The following is a 22,072-nucleotide window of genomic DNA, read 5'->3' as shown; positions in this document are numbered from 1 at the left end:
CAGCCAGGTCCCATGATGTCCCGCTTGTGCTTGCCGTGGGGACCAGCGTCCCCGTCCTCTTCCCGGTGCAGCCGCTGCTCCTGTGAGCCCGGTGAGCCCCCGCCGCCGCCGGCTCGGGGCGGCCATGAGTTACCGCTGCGCAGTTCGCGTGGCCGGGCGTTTGTCACTCTTGGTTGCGGTGTCCCTGTGGCCTCCCCCCCACCCAAGGCGCTGCTTGCTCCTCAGCCTGCCCACCTGAGCAGCCCCCTGCTTTGATGGGCTGGGAAGGCCACAGCCTCTTCCTGGGCTCCCTGGGAATCACCCTGACGGGGGATCGAACCGGCGATCTGCTGCTTTGCGGGAGAAGGCCCAGCCTGCGGGTCCGGGCTGTGCGTGCCTTGTAGGAGCACGGGCGTGTTTCTAAGCACCCAGCCCCGTGAGCAGAGTCCGCACGCGCAGCACCGGTGCCAGGCTGTGGTCTGCCCCGGGCTCCGCCGTGTCTCCCCGCCCCACGGTGCAGGGCCGAAGCTGCACGTGCCCCCCCCCCCCCTTCACTGGGTCCCGAAGGTGCAGGGCCGCCTGCTGCGCTGCGCCGTCCCCGTCTCTGGTCGCTGCAGCCGTTCTCGTGGGTCACGTTGTGGGGGTGCAGCCCCTTTCTCGAGGGGCGGCTCTCGGATCCGGCCCTTCCAGGCAGAGCACCCGCGAGTGTGAGCGGGGCCCCCCGAGTCCTGTCGGACTCCCCCTCCGTCCATCCGTCCGGGCCGTCCTGTGTCTCCTGCACCGGCGCTCTGCTGCAGCTGCGCTGTGCGCTCGCCTGTGGGGGGCTGCCCTGTCAGCCTCCCCAGGGACCCCAGCTGGCTGAGAGGCGCCTGTCCCCCGGGAGCAGCCCCCCCCCCGGGGTTTTGCTCCGGGAGCGCAGAGACGAGGAAGCCAGCTCGCGGCGGCGGCGGCGGCGGCGGCGGCGGCGGCGGCGGCGGCGGCGGCGCACCTGTAGTTGGTGGAGCGGGTCCCCAGCCCGCCCCTGAAGCGGGGACGGGCGGTGGGGGCGGGGCTGCCCTTGGGTGCCTGTGCGCCCTCCTCCCCGGTTCCGCGTGCAGGGCGGCAGGGCGGCGTGCCTGTCCCGCGGGCGCTCGCAGTGCCTCGGGCGCCAGCAGGTGCCCTGGGTTGTTTCCTGCACCGAGTGGTCCCACTGTGTTTTCAGGAGGCCGCTGGGGTTAGCCCGCGGGCTGTGGGGCGCGGCCTCGCAGACTCCAGAGCCGGGCCGGCCCGGCCCCCTTTGTTTTCTGCTCCCGCCGCTTCTGCCTCTGCCTCTGCCTCTCCGGCGGTGCTGGCGCCCTCTGCTGGCGGAACGGGGGGCTGCCCGCGCGCGCGCGCTCCCTGCGGGCTGTGTCGCCTGTGAGGTTCTGCGCTGGGTCCCCTGGGCTCGCTGCAGCGCGCTGGGCGCCTCCCGTGCGCTGCGGGCGCTGGGCCTCCACGGCCCGCAGTCCGCCGGCGCTGTCGCTGCAGCGGGGGGGCGGCTCCTCCCCCCGGGGTCGCCGTGGTGCCGTCTGTCGCCGGGGGACCCTGGCCGGCGCGCCGGGACAGGGCTCCTGTGGAGGAGGGGTTCACCGTCCCAGCAGCCCCTCTCAGGAGCGGGCTCGGGGAGGGCAGCCCGCACGCGTTCTGGACAGTGGTGACGGGCGCCCCCTCCGCCCCCTCCGTGAGCTCCCCTCTGCCTCCGGCCGGAGCCCTTTCTCCTGGTTCCCTCTCCCTGACCTCCCCGGTCCTTGGCGTGGCCGACCCAAGCGGCACCAGTTGGAGTGCTGGCGTCTGTCTCCCCGGGTGCGGAGATCTAAGCTGTCGACCCTCCGCTCGGGGAGGAGAGACCGTGGACTCCCGAGTGCCCCCTCTTAGGGAAGGCGGGTGTTGCTGTCCGCTGGATGGCTGCAGAGGGCTGGGCATGTTACCTGTCTGTCTGGGTTTCCCTGTTTCGCTGCTCCTGGCCTCCTGAGCTGTCTCCCAGGGACGTGCTGTCCAGTCACTCAGCTGCTCGTCAAGTGTGACACCAGATCAGAATGTTCAGGTTGGCTCAAGGACCGCTCTCCCCCCTTCCCCCCTTCCCTGTGTGGAGCTAAGGCCGTGGAACCCTGGGGAGCTGCGAGTGTTAACCGGGCGGGCAGAGCTCCAGAGGCGGAGCCTGGGGGTGGGGGGGGGCTTTGTGCAGAAGCTACACAGTTCTGGAAGAACAGCTTCTCTCAGGCATCACTCCCTCAAGCCTGTCAGTTAAGGCTAAAGCCCTTAACCTCTGGGTCCGTCCGTCGCCCCCTGTTAGTTTCAGTGGCGCCGTGTCTGTGGGATTAGTTACAGACCGACACGACGTGCGACAGAAGCTGCACGGTTTTGGGGGAAGGGCAGGCTTCTGCCTCAGAGCCCGTCCCCCCCGGAGCACCCAAAGGGTAACCCTGCTGCCCCGGCCAGGACAGCCCGATCCTCGGCGGTGCCTGGAGTCCGTCTCTTGCCCACAGCCCACCCTTGGGGACGCGCAGGCAGCTGCAGCACCCTCCTCCAGGCGTCCCCTCCTCCAGGCGTCCTTGAGGGAGAGAGTCCCTCTTCCTGGTTTCGACACAACGAGCGGATGAGACGGCGCAGAGGGGCCTGGGCCCTTGTAAAGGGGGGGGGTCAGGAACAGGGACTGCAGTTGGCTTTTTTCTTTTTAAGTTTTTTAAATGTATTTATTTTTAGAAAGAGAGAGAAGTATCAGTTGGCTGCCTCTCACGTGCCCCCTACTGGGGACCTGGCCTGAAACCCAGGCATATGCCCTGACTGGGAATTGAACTGGCGACCCTTTGGTTCGTAGACCAGTGCTCAGTCCACTGAGCCGCCCCAGCTGGGGCTGTTCCTCCCCCGTTTCGACATAAAGGTCACAGGACACGGTGCGCCCACTTTTGGGGAGCAGGTCACGGTGCTGTGCCGCCACCGCCTTGGGCTCCTCCCGGCCGTCTCCTCCGCCGCGTGGCTCTGTGTCTTGCGTGTGCCCCGCACGTCCTGCCTGCGGACCGGCCCGTCCCGGCTGTTTCCGGGTGGATGCGGTCGCAGAGCATGTGACCGGCTTCCCCACGGGCTGTCCCTGTGGTGGCGTGTTCGCCCGTGACCCCTCTTGAGGGAGGCATGCCATTCACCGCGGGCGCTGTGCCGCGTGGGGATGTCTGCTCAGGCACCGGCGGGCGTTGGCACCCCCCCCCCCCCCCGCCGCCCACTGACCTCCGTCCTGGGGGCTGCGAGCCCAGGGGCCAGGCGGGTGGCGGGTCCCGGAGTCTCAGTCGAGCGTTTTGAGGAACCAGGGACCTTTCGCCTCCCACGCCCACTGTCCCTGCCGGGAGGAAGGTGTGAATCGCTGCTCTGCTGAACCAGCGCCCTGGAGCCCCCAGTCCCCGGGGGCAGCGCCAGTGTCCTCAGGCCGCCTCCGCCCCCGCCCAGGTGTGCAGCGTGCGCTCGGGGACGTGCACACCCGCGACTTTCCCCGCGGGCGCGGTCTGACTTGGAGAAACCCGGAGACGTGCTGAAGTGTTTTGAAACTCGCGTCTGGGAAGGAACAAGCAGGAGTTGCAGGGAACTGGAGTCCGCGCCGGTGGCGTGGTGGCGGCCGCCGGGGTCCGGGAGCGCTCTCCGGTGGACTGGCCGGCACTTAGGGGGCCCTTGGCCAGTGGCCCCTTCGAGAGTCGGAGCAGTGCCTGCCACGCCGCAGGGGCGAGTCTGGGGCGCCACCGGGGAGAATCGGGCTGGGGGAGGGCTGGGTCCCGGCTCCCTCGCCCGCAGGGCAGGGCCCCCCCACCCGCCAGGCACAGCTCAGACGCAGCCTTTCCTCTGTCTGTTGCAGACGCTTCCCGTGGGCTGGAGACCGGACTGGAAGCCCTCCTGACTTAAGGTAATTTCGGTGTAACTGATCCGTATCAGTTTTTAGAAACAGCATTTAAATTTTCTCAGGTTCTTTTTCCCTTTAAGCAGCCTGGTTTGGCCGATCTCTCTCTTCAGCCCAGAGTTGGTCTTCAGAACAAGCCCAGGGAGAAGGGGGTGTTTTTCCTTTTCGCCCGCCCTCCCCCAGGACGTGTCTGCGCTGCTGTTGCGGGAGGGGAGGGTGGGGGAGGGAGAGACATGGGTGGGTTGCTCTCGAGAACGCACCTGGACCCGGTGGTGGGTGCAGGGCGCTGCCCTGCCCGGCAGTGGGAGGGAGGCTGCCCGAGGCCCGGGGAGACCTTCAGGGTCAGGGGTGCACCCGGCTCAGCGCTTGAGATAAGGCCCATCCACGTCAGGCTGTAGATGGGAGGGGGCCCCTGCAAACAACTTATTTATAAAACATTGTGTGTGTCTTCTTAACTCGTTTAAACTTAAGTCCCGTTGGAGGTCCTCTCCCTCCAGCGCGGCGCTCCTGTTCAGACGACTCCCGGCTGCTCGGAGCACTGGGCGCTGCTTTGGGGCCCGGTCAGAGGGGCAGCCTTGGGCAGACGGCGACGCACGTCCCCTGGTGGCAGTGTGGGCAGCTGCGGGGCCTCTCTGAGGGCGGCGGTGACACGGGCGTAGCGCCGCAGGGGCACCAGGGTCCGCGGGGCGCCCGTGTCCTTGTCGCTCCTGTGCGGCCGGGAACTGGGGCGAGCCCGCCGGCACTTCCGGAGCCGGCCCCCCAGGTGGGTGGTGGGCGGTGCTGTCCCCGTCCCGACTCTGGTCCTGGGAACAGGACGTGTCTTGCCCCCGGGGTCGTCGTGCAGGGGGTGCCCAGCACATGGGTGGAGGGGCCCGCGCCAGGCTCTGGTGGTGCAGAGCCAGGGGTGCTGCCGTGTTTCCAGGAGGAGTCGGTGGTTTGGGCTCGAGCGGCCGCTCACCCCTCGCCCAGTGAGGAAGCAGCAGGCCGCCGAGGCTCCCGCGGCAAAGCCGCCGGCAGAGGCGCGTGGTCACTGGAGGACCACGGAGAGCGCGGCGGCGTCAGGAAAGACCTGCGGCCGGCTCCCTGGCCCTGTGCCCGGGGCAGGTGCACGCGCAGCAGGCTCTCGGGACGCGCAGTCCGTTTTGGGGGGACGGCTGGGCTCGGCTGCACCCCAGGAGCCAGGCCTGACTCCCTGACACGCCTGCTCCTCACACCACATCGGCAGGAGGCCGCACGCAGGGCCTGTGCTCCCGGCCCCCAGGTGGGGAGGGAGACCACGCACAGGTGCTGTCGTCCCCCTCCCCCCCCCACCAAGAGGCACCTCAGGGTGGGCTGCCTGGGGGCAGCGGGTGCTGCCGAGGGGCCCGTGGGAGGGGCTGGGGAGTCCGGGTCGTCTGCCCTGGGGCTGTACGGCAGGGCTGGTGCGGGGTCTGTTCACAAGAAGCCGCCGCCGGCCTGGGCCGCGGGGGCCCTTCGGGTGCAGGCGGTGCTCGGGGTGGGCGTGCGAGTGCCGGCGTCCCGGGTGGCGAGAGCACGTGGGACTTGTTACGGCTTGGGGTGGTGCGCGCCCCCTCCCCTCCCCGGGTTCCGTGCCGGTGTGCGTGCCCTGGGGCGGGGGTCTCCGCAGCGACCGTCTTACTGGTTTTGGTCCCTCAGGGTGTACTCGCTGGTGTCGGAGAGGGAGGAGCGGGCAGTAAGGGACGAGGGGGACACGCCAATGGGAGGGACACGGCGGTCTGGCCTCCCGAGGGTGCCCCGGCCAGGGCAGGGGCCCACCGCCTCTCCGTGTGCGGAAGTCGCTCTGCCGGCTGCCCCGCCGGGGCCTGCCCCCCGCGGGATGGCACCCCCGCCGCCCTCGGGCCTCGCAGGCGCCTTTGCCCGGCTCCTCCTCTTGGGTCTTCAGAGCGAATTTCAGACTTGCTGCTTCATTTCACTACTGTTTTCTGGTCCTCAGGGGAGGGCTTTTTAGAAGTTGGTGTTGGAGAGAGGGAGGGAGAGCGGGATCCGTGCGAGGGGGACCTCGACCGGCTGCCTCCCGCACGTGCCTGGACTGGGGCCGCCGCGCTCGGGCTGTGCCTGGCAGGAGCCCAGGTGGCAGTGGCACCCCCGCTCGCTGCCCCCCGATGCCCCCCGTGCTGCTGGCACCGTGCGCCACGGAGGGGCCGCCTGTTGCACTTTGGATTTGCAGTCTGCTAGTTTGCGGTGGGGGTGCTTGGACTTGGCGAATAGAGAAAAACAGAAAAGCTCGTGAGGTGGATTTCGGCTCCTCGGGCGAACCTGCACGGAGGTGCAGCTGTGGGGGGGCTCGCGTGGCCCAGGAGGCCCGCAGACCCCTGCCTGTCTGATGCGGGTGGCTCCGTGGGCCGGCTGGGGCCCCAGGACTTTCAGAGGTGACCGCGGCAGGCTGGGCGCAGCCGCCAGCCCCAGGGTGTGGCCGGGGCGCGGTGGCCCCGGGCGCGCCTGCAGCCCCCGTCGGGAGGTGTGCGTCCCGGTCTGACCACAGCAGAGCCGGCAGAGCCAGTGGTGCTGTCCAGCTGCCTCAGCCTCACCCGTGCGGGACGGGGCGCCTCTCTGTCAGGGCCGTGGCGCCAGAGTGAGGACGGGTTAGTGACGGTCACGGTCACGCTCCCCGCCGGTGGCAGGCAGGACCTGGCGGTCACTGTCTGATAGGTGAGTGTGCTTGCACCGTGTCACTGGGAGTGCGTGTGTCACAGGTGGGGGCCTGGTGCCCCCCGACCCCCCAGCGGCGGGGCCACGGCTGCGCTGGTGGCCTGTGCCCTGACACAGACGCCGGCGCCTCTCCTGCCGCTTTCCCGCTTCTTCCGCTCCTGCAGGAGGCGCTTCCCAAGCAGAGGCCCGAGCAGGGCCGGGGTGGCCGTGGGTCACAGGGGACAGAGGGGCGCCTCTCAGCAGGCCCGGTCTTAGTGGATTAGCTGGGCCGCGTGCTGAGTCAGCGCGGTCGCGGCTTAGCGGTGGCTTTGACCCAGGAGGGCAGAAGGGACCCGGGCCGCGGCGCCTGGCGGTGGGGTTGCCGGAGGCTCTGGGGCCGCGGGGAGCGAGGCGAGGGGCTGCGGCAGGAGAGCGTGGGTAAGGCCCGGCCCACCGGCGCGGCTCTGGCGGAGCGGGCCACCAGGGCTGGGGAGCCAAGAGGGGACGGGCCAGCGGTTCCCGAGAAAAGGATGTCCGACTTCCTAGATTGCCTGGGAGCAGGGGTACCGGGCGCTGCCGCCGGGGTCCCGGGAGGCCGCTGCACACGGGGCGCCTCCGCGTGGAGGTGCGGGGGGCCGTCCTGCGCACCGCCCTCCTGACCCCGAGGAAAGACCGTTCCACGCGCGGGGACCTTCCGGCCCCGGGTCTCCGGCACCCCCACCGGCCCCAGCGCCTCAGGAGCTCCTTCCGCCCAGGTCCCTGGGGGTCTCCGGAGGTCTCCGGGTTTAGGCCTCGACTTGGGAATTCCAGCCTTAGCATCGCATTCTGGCCTGCAGAGTAGGGTCAGAGGTCACATTCGTGGGCTGAAACGGAGAGCTTAAGGCCTCGGGCCTTCGGACGACGCGGGCGGGCCTCCCCAGTGGGCCGAGTCCTGTTCGTGGCCCGGCCTGTCTGGGCTGCCGTGCCGGTGCTTTGCCTGCTGGGACCCCCGGGGCCGGCGGGACGCCTCGCCCAGCCCTGCAGAAGCACTGTGCGTCGGGCAGCCCTGGGGCCCCGGCCAGCGCGGTGGCCGCGCAGCACCCGCTCGTCAGGCTGCCGCTGTCCCCGCTCCCAGCCCGGGTCGCCGTGGGGAACGCCATCTGAGTGTCAGCCTCAGCTGCTGGGCTTCTGTGCTGAGACCCAGACCCTGCTTGGGTTGAGAAGGGCCTCGTAACAGCTTCCCTTTTCCAGGCCGCCGCCGCCGGGGGGCGGTCTGTCTGGGAGGCGCTGTCGCTGCGCAGAGCCCGTGGGTGACGGGGTCTGTGGTTCACGCGGAAACCACCACCGCCCTCGCCTGCCTCGGGGCTCCCCCGGCCGGGCGTCAGCCGCGCTCCTGTCTCTGTTTCAGGCCCGACTCTCGGAGGTGACCGGAGCACCCGCGGCCGGAAGATGAGCGAGCTCGACCAGCTGCGGCAGGAGGCCGAGCAGCTGAAGAACCAGATCAGGGTGCGTACCGCCCGCGGCCGCCTCTGCCGGCGTTTGCGTTTTAAGTCGGGTGCGGCCTGGTTTGGGGAAGCCCTAGCCGCAGGATGGCGGTGCGGGGCCGGGCCTGAGACCCGGTCTCTCGGCCCCGGACGTGCTGGTGGCAGGCCCCCCGCCGGCCCGCCTGCGCTCTCAGGGTTCCTCCCGGCCCCTCGCTGTCGGAGCACGTGACCGTGCTCTCGCGAGATTTACGGGACACGGGACACCTTTCTTCTTCATCTCCTGAGGGGGGTGGGGGCAGGGACTGGTTCCACTCACCTGTGCACTCGTCCCTCCGCTCTCACGGGCGCCCCGACCGGGAGCTGGCCTGAGCCGCCCAGGCCGCTCGGCTGGTGCGAGCGCACCGTCAACCTGGAGTCAGCTCGGTGGCGCCCCGCAGGTCCCCGCAGAGGGTGGCGTCTGCCTCCGCCCTCCGGGGCTGTTGCGGGCAGGAAGCGTGTTTGAAAACAGGAGTGTTGTTTTCAGCAGTGGAAGGTGTCCTAGGAGTGCCTGCTCTGTTTATTTCGGAAAGAGGTGTTCCTTAGGGGAGTCTCTCTGGGTGCACGGCTGTGTGGGCTGCTGGAGCTGACACGCACGCCCAGGTGCCAGCCGGCCGAGAGGCTCCGTGGCTGACCTGTGAGGTTGTGATGCAGAGCCCGGGGCTCGCCCTGCTTTCTGATTGGGTGGTTTGGGGGGAGGGGCGGAGACAGGCAGACAGACAGACGTCGGTTTGCCGCTCTACCTAGTGGTGCCCTCCTGGGCTGGTTCTCGCACACGCCCGAGGGCGCACCGCACGACCTTGGACCCATGGAGCCGCCCGGCCCTGGGGCCCAGGGGGCTCTGAGAAGGGAGGAGCAGTGGGTTTAGAAGGACTGAGTTCTGTCGTCCTTCAGTTTTGTAAGGCAGGGCCTCACGAAGAAATCTTTTAAAGGTTTTACTTTATTTTTAGCGAGAGGGGAAGGGAAGGAGAAAGAGGGAGAGAAACGTCCTGTGCGGCTGCCTCTTGTGCGCCCTGGGACCCACACCCCAGGCTCGAGGCCCGACCAGGAGCGGAGCGGCCGCCCTCCTCACTTTCGGGGACGGGGCCCCACCCGCTGAGCCACAGCAGTCGGGGCTGCGAGACAGGGCTTTTGACGAACAGTCCCCGAGAAGCGCTCACTGCCAGCAGGTGTCTGTGCTCGGACCGTTGGTGGGGGGAGTGGGGGAAGGAGCGGCGGGCGCCCCAGAGAGGGTCGCCCCTCAGCCCTCAGCCCGCGCAGACGGGTCCTTCTTCGGGTCGCTGCCCCGGGCCGTGCGGGGGGCTGCCTTCCTCCCGGCCGCTTGAGCCCCTCGCAGCACCACCCAGCGCGGGCCCTGGTCCTTCCTCGGGTCGCTGCCCCGGGCTGCTCGTCACTGCCTCTCCCTTTCCCTTTTTATTTCACTTTTTAATGTTTCATTGTTCAGGCCCCTTTGCCCCCCTGCACCCCCCCCCCCCCCGTTGTTTTCTTTTAAACGACCGGTTACACGCGGACGCCTGGTGGTAGCCGGGGAAGGGGGCGTCCGCATTGTTCCAGCCAACCTTTGCGTGGACTTGAGAACAGGTGCTGGGGCCAGGACGGGCCCAGGAGAGACGGAGAATGCCCTTCTGCCGGCGGAGTTTCGGGTCCTACTGCTGGAAAGCTCTGTTGCAGCTCAGTGAAAACTGGGGCACCCAGCTGCTGTGGCTCAGCGGACTGAGCGCCGGCCTGCGAGCCCGAGGGTGGCTCCCGGGGTCCGACTCCCCGTCAGGGCACCTGCCTGGGCTGTGGTCCAGGGCCCCGCAGGGGGCGTGCGAGAGGCAACCACACATCGTTCTGTCCCTCTCTTCCTCCCTGCCTTCCCGCCTCTCCACAAATAGCCGGATAAGACCTTCGAGAGCTCGAGCAGAGGCAACTGCGAGTCTCTGACCCGCCCTGGTCAGACACGCGCTTGTGGCGGCCCCCCCCCCCCCCGCCCCCCGAGCCCAGGAGTCAGAGCCGTGGGGCTCCGATGGCTCCGAGTCGCCCGCCCGCATGCACGCCTCCGGGCGCGTGTTCAGGTGGATGCAGTCCGTGCGGCTCAGGCGAGAGGGCTGCCCCTCGCGGGAAACCAGGGCTGAGCATCGGCCTGGTGCGGCCTGGCGGGGTGTCGGCTGGCCTCCCCCGCCCCACCCCGGGGCCGCCCTGTGGGCCACCTGTGGGCTGTGCCAACATGGAAAGGGGCAGGTGGCGTTAACTTTTAACAAGCTGTGTCTAAGTCAGCATGTCCAGCCTACTTCTCACGTAGTGAACGTTTTCCTGCTTCGCGCCCTCCTTGCCCAGGGTGTCTCGAGAGGCCCCGTGTGCATGCGCCGTGGCTCCCGGTGCCCAGTGGGCACGGCGGGGCCGCCGGCTGCACCCCCCACCCGGGCCCCCTCTCCGAAGGTGGAGCCAGCTGCTGTCTGCTTAGTGCAGGGACAGCGAAGGCTGGGGGCGTCCCGTACGCCATGGACGGGAGTGGGCAGAGGCACCCTTCCTCCTGGCTGCCGAGGGACCAGGCCTCACAGTGAACGAGGGCCGTGAACGGGACACGGTGGCCGGGCGCAGGGGCCGCCCCCTTCCTTGGTGGGTTCTCTAGTTGAGAGACCCTGGAGGGTTGTCTCGCTCGCTCCCGACCGTGTCTGGGGACGCACGCGGGCCAGGGGCGGTGACGGACGCACCCTGCCGTGCCCAGGTGCCCGCCGGTGCGGCCCTCGCTAGGCGGTAGTGTGGGGGCGCGGCTCTGGCAGCGTGCGGAGGCTCTTGGGAACTGCGGGGCGAGGACGTGGGGCTGGGTGCACCCGAGACTTGACTGAGCCCCTCTTCGTTGCTTTTGTTCCAGGATGCCCGGAAAGCCTGTGCAGATGCAACTCTCTCCCAGGTGAGCACGGGGCCGGCCAGGGCCCGCCCGGCAGGGAAGCAGTGTTTGCAGGACGGGAACAGCTGTCTCTCGAGCCTTAAACAGGCCTCGCCGTGGTGGTGGAACGCCGCGGCCTTGCAGCGAGGCGCGTGGGGGTCCTCTCCTTCAACAGACTTGCCCCGGAAGGTTGTCCGAGAGGGATCGAGGCAGGCACGGATGTGGTGTCCTCTCTCCGGGGCATCGTTGGGTGGTTCTTGTCCATGCCCTGACGGGGGTCGAGCTCACGGGCGTGGTGTAGTGGGATGGCGCTGCGACCCCCGGAGCTGCCCGGCCACGGCCCTGCCCCAGAGCTCCGTCTCCAGAGCTGCACGGGGCAGATCCTCCGGCTGAACCCTGCGTGATGACCGGTCCCCCCTAGACACACGCAGGAGGCCTGAGCCCCGGCGCCGGGAGGCGGCGACAGCCGGGGGTCCAGGAGTGCAGGACAGTGGGCGGGCGGCAGACACGCACGGCGGAGCAGAGCTGGGCCGCTCCCTGCCGCGCCGGCGAACCGCAGAACTGTGCTGCCGAGGGCCCCCGGGCCCTGCGGGTGGGGGCAGTCCCAGGGACCGGGAGTGGGTCGGTGCTGGCCCGGCGCTCGAGGGGGCTGTGGGGGTGGGGGGTGTTCCGGGAGAGGGAGGGGCGGCTCCTCCGCACGACCTGTCGGCGTGCTTGGTGCTGCTGCGCTGGGTGCGCCGGGGTGGCTGACATCCCCGTTAAAGAACTGCTAGTGTCCGAAGGGTCAGCCACGGATGTGGAGGAAGAACTTGATTTCTGCCCAGCGTGAGCTTTCCGCAGCGCCCTGGTCCTCGGCAAGGGGTGCGCTGACCGGGCGCGGCAGTTGGCCAGAGGAGGACTGGGCTGTGGGGGGCGGCCTGGGCGTGGGGGGGCCGTCCTTCGGACCGGGTGTTCGGCTGCCGCGACGCTGCTGGTCCGCTGGTCCATGTGCCCGCCCCAGACCTCCCCTCGATCTCGGGGCGGGTCTGGGGCGGGCACGGGTGGGTCTATGCCGCGGCAGCGCCGGTGCAGAGGGGATGGTAGCCAGCGGCTGGGTAGGCACGGCCGAACGGGCTGCCTGTGCCGTGGGAGCTGGGAGCTGCCGGGCTGGTGGGTGGGGGCCGAGGCGGATGAGAGCAGAGAGGGCGGGGCTGCGTGGCCGCACGGTGCCCGTCCCAGGGGCGGGGGCGGGGGCCGGGGCTCCCGTGGGCACCATGGCCGGAGGGCAGGTGCCCTGTAAATGGGAGGCCCCGTGGGGAAGTCCCTGGGGGCAGGGCCGGCCTGGGGGGGCGGGGGGCAGGGGAGAGGAGACGGCGCGGCGGTGACCCCGCCGCGGAAGGGTGACCCGCGGGGCGTCTGCTGAGTTTCCAGATCACGAACAGCATCGACCCCGTGGGGCGGATCCAGATGCGCACCCGGAGGACGCTGCGGGGCCACTTGGCCAAGATCTACGCCATGCACTGGGGCACGGACTCCAGGTGCGTGCTGGGCCCGGGGGCGCTGGGGCGGCGGGGTCCCGGCTCCCGGGGGGCCCCTCCCGAGTGAGGGCGTCCACCGGGGTCTGTAGGGAATGGCGAGGGCGCTGGCCGGGCGCCAGGCAGGCCGGGCGTGGGCCGCAGGTGCTCGCTCCCCGCCTGTGTCGTCTCCACCGCCCGGCCCCTTCCGGCTCCACCCTCAGCGGTCCCCGTCCCCGCTGCCCACCCGCCCCCCCCCCCCCCCCGCTCTTCTCTCCTCCCAGCGCCTGGCCCGGCGCCCGTGTGGGCCGCGTGCAGCCAGCCTTCCCGCGGTGCTGGGCGTGTGGCGTGGGCTCCTCTCGCGGGTGAGGCCGCTGCTCCCTCGGGGTCCGTGCAGCCCTGGTGCAGACCCTGCTGCGGCTGCACTGCTCGGGCTGCGACCCGGAAGAGCACAGAAGGCCATCGCCCTGGCCGGTCGCCCCACCGTGCAGGCCCTGCCGCGCGCCATGTGAGATGCGCACTTCCGTGCCGGAGCCCCCGAGGGCGTCTGTCGGACACGGCCTCCGGTGCAGTGCGCACAGAGCGTGGGCGTGCGCTGTGTGCGCTGCAGTGACCTGCGGGAGCGCTGGTGTCCTGGCGGGTGTCGGTGGCCAGGCCGTGCCCCCAGCGGGTCCTTGGTCCGGTGCTTGAGGCCGTGTGTCCCCGAGCCCCGCAGGGTGACGGACTGCAGGCTGGGCCCCGGCAGCTGTGTTCCCGGCGGGAAGGCGGGGGTGGCCCGAGCAGCGGGCGTGCGCGGGGGCTCAGGTGGGGCGGGGGCGGTGGGGGGGGCCAACCGGCCGGGCCCCCCATCCCCTCGTGCGAGGCCTCACCACCGCCCGCGGGCTCGGGCGCGTTTGTGCCGTGACAGCCGGGAGCGGAGGGAGCGCACGGCACCCCTGGTGAGGTTCGTCCGGAGCAGGGCCCGTGGAACGGTGGGCGTCTGTGCTCCGTGGCTCTCGCAGCCGCAGAGGGACCCTGGGAAGGGCCCGTGGGTGCTCCCGTGTCGGTGGGTGCTGCTCCGCAGTCACCACGTGGTCACCAGCGTAGCGGGGTCGTCTGTACTTGAGTTCTGCTTTTCATAACGTCTCGGAGTCTCTCAGTGCCCTGATGCTGTTAGACTCTTTCTCCACTTTCCAAAGTCGGGTGCAGTCCTGCTGGGACGGGGAGCGAGCCCCACCAGCCCCCCAGGGCTCAGGAGCCACCGTCCTCCCAGTGGGAAGCGCCTGAGTCCTGGGGGGCGGCCCCCACCCTCCGGCCTCTGTGCAGTGTCTGGGCCCCTCCTTCCGGGCCCTGGGCCTCTGTGCTGGGGTGGGCGGTGCCTCCAGTGCCTGTCCGAGGCTTGGCGGAAGGTTCTGCAGGCCCCTGGAGCCCCGTCTCCAGTGGCCGTCCCCAGGATTACGAGGCGTGAATCTCCTCTCATCTCCTGGGGATCAGCGGGCATTAGTGTCCTTCTGACCCCTGTCCGTCAGCAGGTTCTAAGCTCTCGGGGGTGGAGGGGGGCCCTTCCCGGAGGTGACCTTGACGGAGGGCACGCCTGGGCCACAGAGGCAGGCGGCAGCAGGGGCCCCTGCCCCGTCCCCAGCGGTCGTCAGGGGCCGGTGGGGTGAGGCCGCACTGCGAGGGTGCGGGGGTTCGCTGGGGGGAAGCGCGTCTGAAGACGGTGGCACTCGGGCCGGCGCCGCGGCGAGTCTGGTCAGCGGCTCCGGAAGTCCCTCCCGCTGGCCGAGCCGTCGCGGACTCCGGTCGGGGGTGTGTGCTCACGGGGACTGTGCAGCCTGTCGCGCTGGCTTCAGTCTCACCTCCGGGTCTCAGGTCAAGAAGACAAGGGTGCTTGTGGCTGAAATGGCGAAAACCTGCATGTTTTGGTAAAATCCTTAAAATTAGAACCCTGTCACCGTCCACCGTGCTGACGCACATCTGCCCAGGACGGCGCGTGCAGCCCGCCGCCGTCCCGCACGCAGCTCCCCGTGGCCGAGGGCCCCTCGCCGGCTGGCCCTGGCGTGGAGGACCCTCGCCGCCATCCCGTGGTCGGCCATCGCCCGCCGGCGGGCGGGCGGGGTGGCCTGCTTCGAGTCTCGGGGGCCCCACGTTCCGTGTGCACAGGGACGTGCCTCCGCGTGTGGGACGCCGGGGCTCGTCGGGCGCCCGTGTGCCGGCTCTGCGTGCCGGAGCGGAGCGGGGCATGCGCACCGCGTGTCCGTGCCTCCCGGTCGGCTCTGTCTGAGCCGCACGCGATGCCCCTCGGCGGCCCCGTCTGCCGGGACGCGGAGCTCGCCTGGGCCCGGGCCGTGCTCCGTGGGAACGCCGTCCTCCGTGGGAACGCCTTCGGGGCTGGCCTGGTGACGAGGACGCGCTCTTCCGCTCGTACACGCGCGCGTGCTGGGCCCCGGGGCCCCGACGCTGGGTCGGGGCCGCTGACAGGCCGCCTTGTCTCCCGCAGGCTCCTGGTGAGTGCCTCCCAGGACGGGAAGCTCATCATCTGGGACAGCTACACCACCAACAAGGTAGGCGCCGCCCGGGACCCACCCCCGCGGGCCTCGCCGGGGACTCAGAACTCGGGGCGGGCCCGGGGGGCACTCGGGCTGGTCCTGGTGTCGCCTCGCAGGGGGCGGGCAGTGACTCCCCCGTGTCCAGGGGACCCGGGCTCCAGTGTCAGCCCTGCCTGGGGAGCCTCGCCTCCCGGGTAAGAGCGTGGGGGTGGGGCTGCCGGTCCCCGCGCCCAGGGCCCGAGCCCACGCGCCCGCCTCCCCGCGCCCAGGTGCACGCCATCCCCCTGCGCTCCTCCTGGGTCATGACCTGCGCCTACGCCCCCTCCGGGAACTACGTGGCCTGCGGTGGCCTGGACAACATCTGCTCCATCTACAACCTGAAGACCCGCGAGGGCAACGTGCGCGTGAGCCGCGAGCTGGCCGGGCACACAGGTGCGGCCGCGGCCTCGGCGGCAGTGGGGGGGGGGGTGCTGGAGGGGAGACCAGGCTTGCGTGTCTCCGTGGCGCCCCCTGCTGGGGCCCCGATGGCAACGTCCCAGCCGCCCGCCTGTCGGCTGCGGGCCTCTCCCGGCCTCCCCCCGGGCTCAGGGCTGCAGGCGGCTCCTGCCCTGCCGCCCTGTGTCCTCCCAGATCCTGTTTCATTCTCGCGGGAGGGGAGGGGGACAGACACTGAGGTGACAGGGAGACGTCCCTCCTGGGAGGCCGACCGGGGCCGCCTGCTCCTCGGGGTGACGCCCACCCACTGGGCCCCACTGTTCGGGGCCTGCCCCGCCCTCTTTCGGGGTGACTTGGTTTTCAGCACCCCATGTTGCTTTTCTGTGTTTTCCTGGTTACCTGTCGGCGTTGTTCTTCAGTGGTTTATCGAGGGGTCACAGTGCATGTTGGTCACGGGTCACGGGCCCCTCGGGGTCGCTGCTGCGTCGGCGTGTGTGACACGCAGGCCCCTTTCTGCTCTTCACGAGGCTTCCATGCCCGTCACAGCTGCGCGTGAATTAATCCCCGCCCCCCCCACACACACAGTCACACTCGCGTCCTGCTCACCATCCCCCGTGGGCCCCGGGCTCCCGGCCCCCCCCCCCACACACACACACATTGCACTGGGGAGGGTGCCGGCAGGCTGTCTGAGTCAGACGCTGTGTTTTCAACTCTGAAGTTCCTGTTCGATGCTCTGAGCAGTAGGTGCTGGTTTCCTGGGTTTCCCCACTGGTGGTTTCCCCACTGGTGGCTCACCAGGAGCACGCGTGGGGCCCTGGGGTCCCGCCTGCAGTCCCAGCCCCTCGTCCCCTGGGGCTGGTCGCGGTGGCTCTTCTCTCGGGAACGTGGGTGACGTCGGCCCCTGCCTCCGTCCCTCTCGGGCCCGGGTCTGTGCCCTGCTCTTCCTCCCTGCACGGAGGGCGGGGGCTCCCCTGAGACCGTCGGCTCCAGCTGCCCGTTCTGCCCCCGGGCTTCTGCTCGCAAGGCCACGTTACCACGGGGCTGGCCGGTTCCACTCGTCTGGGCCTGTTTTTCAGGTTACTTGTCCTGCTGCCGCTTCCTGGATGACAATCAGATAGTCACCAGCTCTGGAGACACCACCTGGTGAGTCCCCGAGGCCTGCGCATTGGCGCTGGGAAACGGCTCCAGGACTGCAGGCCGGGGGGGGCGGTGGGAGCTGCTGGGGGCGACTGTGGGTGCTGACCCCGAGGGCGAGTCAGCCCCGTGAGCGGTGCCGCCTCGAGTGGGTGCTGGGCAGGGCCCCGGAGTTGCCCCCAGTGGCTCCCGGCGGGTGACCCCGAGTCCCTGAACACTGGTAGCTCTGCCTCCCTCGCAGGAGGGAGGCCTCGGCAGCCAGCTCAAGGGTGTTTGTGTACTGGCACCGAGCCGTACAGTTGAAATGGTCAGATAGTATTTTATGTCGTTTTAGGCTTCCTCCGTGCCTGTGGGGGTCCCTGCCCTTTGAGGCACGGACCCCGGTCCCTCGGGGAGCAGGACCGCCCTGTGCCAGCCCCATCCTCTGCCCACTCGTCCTTTCACAGGGTTTTTTTTCCTCCAATGTTTGCCATAGGCCCACAAAAGATGTATAATACAAACGTTTCATTTGGGGGTGCGACATGCGAAGTTCTGTCTGCTTCCCGTGCCCCTGCCGCCTGCGGGCAGAGGCTCTGGGCCGCAGGGCCCTGGCCGGGCGGGGCTGCCGGCGTCCCGCCCCCGACACCCCCGCAAGTGGCGGTCCTCCGCTGTCTGCGGCGTTGCTCCGAGCCATCGGTGTACCTGTCAGCGCCCCCTCCCCGAGGCCTGCAGGACCACAAGGTCACAGAGCTGGCAGATCCGACCTACAGGTCCCCTGCCCCGTCCCGTGGCCCCTGCACCCACTCGCAGCCCCAGTGTACGGCAGAGCCTCCGGTGTCCCTGCTTCAAAGGGACACAGGCGTCCTCTCTGTTGACTCTGGGCTGGCGTGGAGCCCAGTGTGTACGCCTGCGGCAGAACCGCCGGCGGGGGCAGGTCTGTCTGCAGTCCCACGCGGGCTCGCTCTGGCCCCGGGCGGCCTGAAGGACACTTGGTCGCCGGCTTCCGAGAGGCTGGGGTGACTCTGCCTGTCCTGCCTCCCGCCCCAGTGCTCTGTGGGACATCGAGACGGGCCAGCAGACCACCACGTTCACGGGGCACACCGGGGACGTCATGAGCCTGTCCCTCGCTCCCGACACCCGACTGTTCGTCTCCGGCGCCTGCGACGCCTCGGCCAAGCTGTGGGACGTGCGGGAAGGCATGTGCCGGCAGACCTTCACCGGCCACGAGTCCGACATCAACGCCATCTGCGTGAGTCGGGCCCTGGGGCGCGTGCTCTCGGTTGTCGCCGACACCGCGGCCTGGCTCACCACGCGGGCCGCCCCCCCCACCCCCCCCCGGAAGGGCACCGGGCGCGCTCCCCTGGGTGGGGAGCAGATAGCGGGGCGACTCCCACACTGCAGCCAGGGGCCCCCTCCCCCTCGGGGCCTGGACTCCAGGGGGGCCGTGCAGACGTGTCTGGTGGGTCCGGGGCCCCTTCCCGGCCTTCTCCGCGGGCCAGCCCGATGGCCGGCACCCACACTGTCCCCTCGGGGAAAATGCACGAGACGGAACCTGCCCCGCGGGTCCCCAGCTCCTGCCAGAGGCCGGCCCTCGCACGCCCCCGTCCCGGGCTGCCCGCGGGCCTGCTCCTGGGCAGGCGGCAGTCCCCACACTCACCGTGCGCACCCTCCCCGTCGGCCCCCAGTTCTTCCCCAACGGCAACGCCTTCGCCACCGGCTCCGACGACGCCACCTGCAGGCTGTTCGACCTGCGCGCGGACCAGGAGCTCATGACCTACTCCCACGACAACATCATCTGCGGCATCACCTCCGTCTCCTTCTCCAAGAGCGGGCGCCTGCTCCTGGCTGGCTACGACGACTTCAACTGCAACGTCTGGGACGCGCTCAAGGCCGACCGGGCAGGTGGGTGACTCGGGGCCCGCCCTCCAGACGCACTGGGCCCCTCCCCCGAGCGGAGCAGCTGGGGCGCTCTCGCCTCCTCTGCGCGGGCGTGTGCGGGCGGGGCGCAGACCCCAGGTGGGGGCCCGGGAAGTGGCCCGGGGTCAGCACGTCGGGCTGGGGTGTGGTTGCCACGGGCGTCGCAGCTCCGCCTGTGCAGAGGGTGAGAGCGTCCTGCACGGGATGGGGCCCGGGGGGTGGGGCCGGGGCTCGTGGGCCTCACCTTGGCTGCAGCATCCTGGGGGTTGGCTTCGTGCCCTGCTTGAACCTCCCCTCAGCCCAGCCCCACACCTGCCTGGGGAGCACTCCTGCCCCCGCAGGCTGCGCTCAGTGGGGACGGGATGGTGATCGGGGGGGACGGCAGCTCTCAGAGGTCGACCCCGAGGCCTCTTGCCCGGTGTTGTCGAAGCACTGGCTGCGCGGCTGGCCCTGGCCGGGCCGTTGGACATCGGCCCTCTGTGTCGTGTGGTCCTGGCCCTGCGCCGGGGCCCCGGGGTCACAGTCCTGCGCTGTCCTGGGGTAACTGCCCTGGGGTGCCGGCGGTCTGGCTTTCTTCGTGGCTTTGGTTCCGTCTCTCGCGCGGGTGCTTCCTTCGTGAGTGCTCCGCAGTCGGGGCAGGGTCCTGGGTCGTGCCTGTGTCTGCTCCCGGCCCCGCGCCGCATCTGCGACAGGCTGTGGCTGGCCTGCCGCGTGGCTGTGTTCGGGTCAGGCGTGGCTCGGCTCCCGTTGGGAGAGGAGGGCGGACCCTCGCTCACCATGTGATCCCCGCCCCCCCCCCACTGTCCTTTCTCTGAGCCCCTGAGGTGCTGCAGGGCTGGCCCTCGTGCGAGAGGCTGTGTCTGCACCTGCGGGCCCTGCAGTGACTGTGCTCTCACCTGCCCCCAGGTGTCTTGGCCGGGCACGACAACCGCGTCAGCTGCCTGGGGGTGACCGACGACGGGATGGCCGTGGCGACGGGGTCCTGGGACAGCTTCCTCAAGATCTGGAACTAACCCACAGGTGACGGAGCGGCCCGGCCCCGGCCGTGTGGGCACTGCGGGCACTGCTTCCTGGGCTCTGGGGGTGCGGGGGGGCGGAGCTCACGGGCGGGTCCACTAGCCCCCCCCCCCCCAGCTCAGCAGCGTGCCCCTGGCTGTGCCCCCGAGTTGAGATGCGCTGTTTTTGTTTTTACACTTTAAAGACAACATCAGTTGTTGCGGTGACAGTGGTTGATAAATCACAGCGGTGTCGGGTTGGATTCTGTGACCCGTCACCCCCCCCCGCCCTCTCCTGTCCCCTCTGGCCCCTCCCCTCTGGTGACCCCCACGCTGCTGTCTGTGCCCGAGAGGCTCTTCTCCGCTCGGTCCCTTCACCGCCCCCGGCCCCCTGGTGGCTGCTCTCCGTGTCTGTGGGTCCCTTGCTGGTCCGCCAGCTTGTTTCTGCACTAGACTCCATAGGGGAGGGAGACCCCACCGCGGCCCCCGTGACGGGCCCTGCGCTCACCCGGCCCCTCTGTTTGGAACAGCAGGTGCACGCGCCGCGGCCGGAGGCCATCCCGCCCCAGGCGTTTCCGTGATCGCATTTCCAACCCCTACTAACGAACGTGGGCGCCCTCCCCTCCGAACTTCAAAAGGGCAAGACCTCCCCCCACTCACTGCTGAAACCAAGAGCACAATCCCACGAAGAAAGAGTCTGTGTCTGCTCGACGCGCCTGCACTCCTCCCGGGACCACTGTCTGCGTCTGCTCCGTCCGAGGGGGCTCCGGGGACGCCCGGCGGAGACGCCGCCAGAGCGCGGGCGCGTGTGCTTGCGGGGCCGGCGCCCCCGGCGCGCGCCCGCGGGGGGTTCCGGTCGGTCCCGCCCCTGATGCCCCCTCAGAGCCAGTCGAGGACGCCGGCCGGCAGCCGGCTCTAAATTCCAGGTTGCGTTCGTGACGGATTTGGAAACCACACTTTCTTTCCAAAACACCTGTGTGTCCCCTAGCTAGCCAGAGCGGGGGTCCCGTGCGGTCTCCCCGACATGGTCACCCGCGTCCACGCAGCCCCCGGTCGTCCGTCTGTCTGGTGTCGTGTGAGCGTGGCGCGCAGACCGGCGCGGGGGCTGCGCGGGCCGAGGGGGGGTCCCGGGTGCGGGCGGCCAGCAGCGTCCCCGGGACCCCTCCCCTCGGCCCGCCCTCCCCGCCTGCTCCGTGGGGTTCCTGCTCTCACCGGTCTCCCTGTGGAGTGGGGGAGTCGGTGACAGCAGCCAGCGCTAGCCCACGCCCACCCCGCCGCCAGGGCCTCCTGTCCGGGGAGGGCCCGTCCTGTGCTTGGGTAGTGAGTCCGTTACTTGTGTATGAAACAATGTACAAATCCATGTTTTGAAAATAATGATCTCAAACTTTCTAAGTTAAATTTTAAAAAATTTGATCGTTTGCCACATGGGGTGGGTTAACTCTTAGACTCGCATGCTGTAGAAACGCTCACATGTGCATAGAGGACTTGGTCCTTAGATGTTCCTTTCTTTCCAGAAGTAATCTCTTTCCAGTTGCAGCCACTGCGGCTCTGTCCACTACCGCCGCTGCTCCGCACGCACGGAAGCAGTACAGTGCGCGGCTCGACACGCTTGAGTAGCAGGATGAGTCACTGTCGTCTTTCTCTCTTGATACAAACGAGTCCCGTCCCAAATGATCGCGGTTGGATTCTGGGGGGGGCAGGGGCAGGGACCGGAAACCCCGGCCTTCCTCTGTCCACTCCTCGCGGCCCATCTCCCGAGAAACCAGCCTTTTGCACCCGAGGCCCCACTTTTCTAGTCCGCAGCCCCCCCCCGCCGGTTTCCTCCAAGCCGCGTCTGCAGCGGCGTGTGGACGGGCTGCTGGCCGTCCCCGAGCTCTCCCGGGCCGGCGCGGAGCCTCCTGGGCGGGCTGCCAGGCCTGGCCTGGCAGGGCGGGCGGGAGCCCCTCCGTCCACACCCTGTAGAGCTGTCTGCACCTGCCCTGCCCTTTTGTATTTAATTTTCAGTCACTGTACTGCGAGGGAGCTGGAACAAGGTAGACCCTGTATTAAGCTGTACTGTTATTTAAGATGTAATAAAGCAGTTTGACACGAGGGACTCGGGTGTGGCTGCTCCTTTGCGGGCGGGGGGGGGGGCGGCGGCCACCGTCCCTGCGCAGTCGGGTCTGACCAGCACCCCGGTGGCCCGCCCTCCTGCCAGCTCTTCCGTCCCCTTCACAGAGGGGGCACGGAAGGTGATGGGGCATTCCGAAAGCACGGCCCCAGCAGCCCGTCCGTCCTGTCCCAGCTGGCAGCCCTTCCTCCTGTCCACCCCCAAGGCCTCCCGGAACAGGCCACCCTCTGACTGCACCCCCCATCTGTCTGAACAGGAACTGCGTGCTCAAGGAAAAGGGGGAACTGCCCGAAAAGTCACAGTCTTTGGGGGCCAGTTTGAGACCAGGAGGGCACCCCCTGTGCCCCCCCCCCATCACAGGCGTGGCGAGGTGCCTGTGACTCTCAGGGTGGGTGCTGGCACCTCCTCCTGAGCTGAGGCGTGCTTGGCAGGGGAGGCCCAGGGGTGGGGGCGCCGCCCTCCACTCTGGACTGCAGCCGTGGCTGGACCTGAGCCAGGCATGGCTTCCCTTTGTCCCCAGCTCCAAGCTGTGCCTGGCACTTGGCCCTGGGCTCATCGGTCCCTCGTCCCGCCTTCATGGGGCC

General features: G+C 69.6%; 1 protein-coding gene across 4 annotated transcripts in view; it reads left to right on the top strand.

Annotated features, from left to right (window-relative positions):
• The window catches only part of GNB1 (G protein subunit beta 1), a 36,696-nt gene extending 15,223 nt beyond the window's left edge, over positions 1–21,473 (top strand). Inside the window, exons 2-12 of one of the 4 annotated variants that reach the window (XM_045859989.1) lie at positions 3,836–3,883; positions 7,914–8,011; positions 10,883–10,921; positions 12,308–12,414; positions 14,870–14,933; positions 15,188–15,350; positions 16,430–16,496; positions 17,514–17,715; positions 18,152–18,368; positions 19,290–19,403; positions 19,912–21,473. In XM_045859989.1, the coding sequence (XP_045715945.1) occupies positions 7,955–8,011; positions 10,883–10,921; positions 12,308–12,414; positions 14,870–14,933; positions 15,188–15,350; positions 16,430–16,496; positions 17,514–17,715; positions 18,152–18,368; positions 19,290–19,396 (1,023 nt within the window). In that variant the 5' untranslated portion in view covers positions 3,836–3,883; positions 7,914–7,954 and the 3' untranslated portion in view covers positions 19,397–19,403; positions 19,912–21,473. Of the gene's footprint in view, positions 1–3,835; positions 3,884–6,873; positions 6,965–7,913; positions 8,012–10,882; positions 10,922–12,307; positions 12,415–14,869; positions 14,934–15,187; positions 15,351–16,429; positions 16,497–17,513; positions 17,716–18,151; positions 18,369–19,289; positions 19,404–19,908 lie in introns of those variants that run through there. The other 3 variants (XM_045859986.1, XM_045859988.1, XM_045859987.1) reach the window with 3 other exon arrangements.
• The last annotated feature ends 599 nt before the right edge of the window (positions 21,474–22,072 follow it).

This window comes from Phyllostomus hastatus, unplaced genomic scaffold (assembly GCF_019186645.2).
Source record: "Phyllostomus hastatus isolate PE091 unplaced genomic scaffold, TTU_PhHast_1.1 phas_scaffold_182, whole genome shotgun sequence".
Classification (NCBI taxonomy): Eukaryota; Metazoa; Chordata; class Mammalia; order Chiroptera; family Phyllostomidae; genus Phyllostomus; species Phyllostomus hastatus.
Note: the sequence above shows the minus strand (reverse complement) of the source record. Positions and strands in the feature narration are given on the sequence as shown.